The sequence below is a fragment of the Selaginella moellendorffii genome, unplaced genomic scaffold, assembly GCF_000143415.4.
Source record: "Selaginella moellendorffii unplaced genomic scaffold, v1.0 SELMOscaffold_55, whole genome shotgun sequence".
Classification (NCBI taxonomy): Eukaryota; Viridiplantae; Streptophyta; class Lycopodiopsida; order Selaginellales; family Selaginellaceae; genus Selaginella; species Selaginella moellendorffii.
The window spans coordinates 649,468-652,453 of NW_003314316.1; the positions used below are offsets into that span (position 1 = coordinate 649,468).

Sequence of the window (2,986 nt, forward strand, 5' to 3'; positions counted from 1 at the left end):
TATTGCATGTTACGGAACATAACAAGTGGCTTCAAGTTTTGTGATGGAGTCACTTAGGAAGTGGATGGTGTAAGCTATTAATTTTTTCCATTATACTTTAGTCACTTAACCATACATCCAACCACTTGGAGGAATCTCATTCATAACCTCTATAAGTCCAATTCCGGACTTGGGGCTTGCTCACCCCGAGAAGGGCATTCATGCCCTTCAACCTTTGCACTTGGTCCAAGTGCTCCACGCGTCTGATCCCATGATCGACACTCCAAGGTACCACCAACATACCAGCCCGTTATGCTAGGCCATGCCCTTTCACCTTGGTCACATTGGTGGTTCAACACCACCTACATTGCAATCCTATCTCTCCAAGACTGGGCCATCTGTTCATGAGTGGTCATCCCAGATCCACTCCCTAGCATCCTTAGGATGCCCACAAACATGGGGAATAGCTTTCCCCAATATCTTCTTTCCAGTCCTCATCAAGTCCCTTTCTGTCTATGGCTGTGTTCACCAACACTGCCACTATATCAAGGCCCGCAAGCCCGACCTCTAAGTCCCTCAATCCTTTGGGACTTTCTCACCATGTGACCATATCCTTGGTCACTACACTAAAGGACTGCTCCTCTTCCCTTTCACCGTTTAGGACTTTGGGACAACATTTCGGAACATTGTGGCCTTACACAAGCCTCATGGGTACTCTCCCCACCTCTTGCCTTTTGGTGCTCTAGCCATGGGCTTAAAGCGAGGTTTCGTTGAGCCACACCGGGTATCCAAGTAGGTAGTGCCACCCACACTTGGACTGGGAGCATCGGCCAGTCGATCTCCCGGGGGAATTAGAGCCGGCTCTTGAACACTTCACCAAGCTACCCCGCTTGTCGGTCTGTGTTCACTCTAGTCTTGGACTTCCCAGTGGGCAGCTCATCACCTGACACTGGGTCCGGCCTTCCTGGGCCAAATTAACCTTTCCTGGCCAAATTGGCTCCACTGTAATCCTCCCCCTACTATACTTTTGGAGCTCACCAAACCCCCCAAGGTTTGGGAGACGAACGCTTTAGGCTTTCACCCTCTTAGACTCGAACTCGGACTTGGACTCGGACTTGGACTCGGACTCGGACTTGAACTTGGACTTGGACTCGGACTCGAACTCGGACTCGGTCTCGGCCTCGGCCTCGGTCCTGATCTCGGTCTTGATCTCGGTCTCGGTCCCGGTCTCGGTCTTGACCTCGGAGTCCATCTCGGGTCCTTCTTGGACTCCATCTCGGATTCCATCTCGGGTCCATCTCGGACTCCATCTCGGACTCCATCTTGGGTCCGTCTCGGACTTAATCTTGGATCCATCTCGGGTCCATCTCGGACTCCACCTCAAACTCCACCTCGGACTCCATCTCAGACTCCATCTCGGACTCCATCTTGGGTCCATCTCGGACTCCACCTCGGACTCTGTCTTGGGTCCTTTTTGGGTCCACCTTGGACTCCACCTCAGACTCCATCTCAGGTCCTTCTCGGACTCCACTTCGGACTCCATTTTGGACTCCAACTCGAGTCCATGTTGGACACTTCCACGTGTCATGTGTTAGTCTTTTTTGGGTCCCTTTTTGGAGCCTCGCTTATTGCTCGCTTTGTGCTCATTCCTCAAACACGTTTTTGGGAGTTCCACTTCTGCTCTCAACCTTTCAAATCGGAGCTTTTAATCCAAATGTGTTACACTCATTTGGCTTTTGCTTCGGCCACTACCATGTGACGCCCTTCCGGCTCCACTTTGGGGCCTAGGGATTTTGTGTCTCACAAATAGCTCATGGGCAGCATTGGGCATTCTTGTTCATAATTTCACTAGTATCTTTAAGAGTGTGTTTTTGATATTGTTTTAGTTTCTATAGGACATTGAGGAATGTACATACACATTCATCTTTCAAGTGGCATTTATTTTACACAACTCACTAGAAAGTGAAATCTTGGGTTGTGCTGATGATACCCCACACCATCTTTTATGAATCCACCCCAAAACAAAAATTTAGATAGTGACAATCAAGAGCAAGATACCTACCCTTCAAGGGCATCTTGTGGAATCTAACAACTTCCACAAACGATTTGCTGGGCTCAAGATTGTGACTTTGTGGTAAAAAGCATAGTAAATCTTCCACCAGCTTTTGAAAGGACATAATACTGGCACTGGGAATCTTGTCTCGTCAAATGTAGGTCTTTGATTCCATGCCAGATCAGAGCCTAGCATCCTGGAATTCCTTGCTGGCAAACATGGCATCTTGTTCCTCTTTCGATGACACAAAGAGGGTATTTGATTCCATGAAGAGAAGGAATCTTTTCTCTTGGACGGTGATGCTAACGGGATATGCCCGAACTGGGGATCTGGAGGGCATGAACGCTTTGTTTGGTGCTATGCCCGAGAGGAATCTGATGTCATGGACGGTTGCGATTAGTGGGTTTGGTTCCAATGGCAAGATCCAGCAAGCAAAGAGTCTGTTCGACTCGATGCTAGAGTGGAATCTTGTCGCCATGAATGCGATGCTCGCGGCATTTGTCCAGGAGGGCTATCTCCAAGAGGCCAAATCCTTTTTCGATTGGATGCCTGAGACGAATCTAATTTCCTCGACAACGTTGCTGCGAGCTTACGCTCAGGAATCACAAATCCTCGAGGCAAAGCGCTTGTTTGATTCAATGCCGGAGAAGAATCTCGTCACCTGGACGACGATGGTAGCGGCATTTCGCCAGGATCCTCTTCTTCTGAGTGAAACGAGAGATCTCTTTGATCGGATGCCGGAGCACAACATTGTATCACGGACAGTGATGCTGATGTCATACGGTCGCGCTGGCCACGTCACTCAAGCACAAGGCATCTTTCATCAAATGCCTGGACGAGACCTGACAGCGTGGAATGCCATGCTGGTAGCATTTGCCCAAGATGGGCAAATCTTACACGTAATTAACTTGTTTGGGCAAATGCCTGTGCATGACGTAGGATCCATGTCAACCA

The 2,986-nt window shown here is 49.1% G+C and overlaps 1 protein-coding gene across 1 annotated transcript in view; it reads left to right on the forward strand.

Annotated features, from left to right (window-relative positions):
* Positions 1-2,250: 2,250 nt before the first annotated feature.
* Positions 2,251-2,986, forward strand: part of LOC112350878 (pentatricopeptide repeat-containing protein At4g02750-like) — a 1,454-nt gene continuing 718 nt past the window's right edge. Inside the window, exon 1 of the mRNA XM_024687859.1 lies at positions 2,251-2,918. Within this exon, the coding sequence (XP_024543627.1) occupies positions 2,251-2,918 (668 nt within the window). The remainder of the gene's footprint in view (positions 2,919-2,986) is intronic.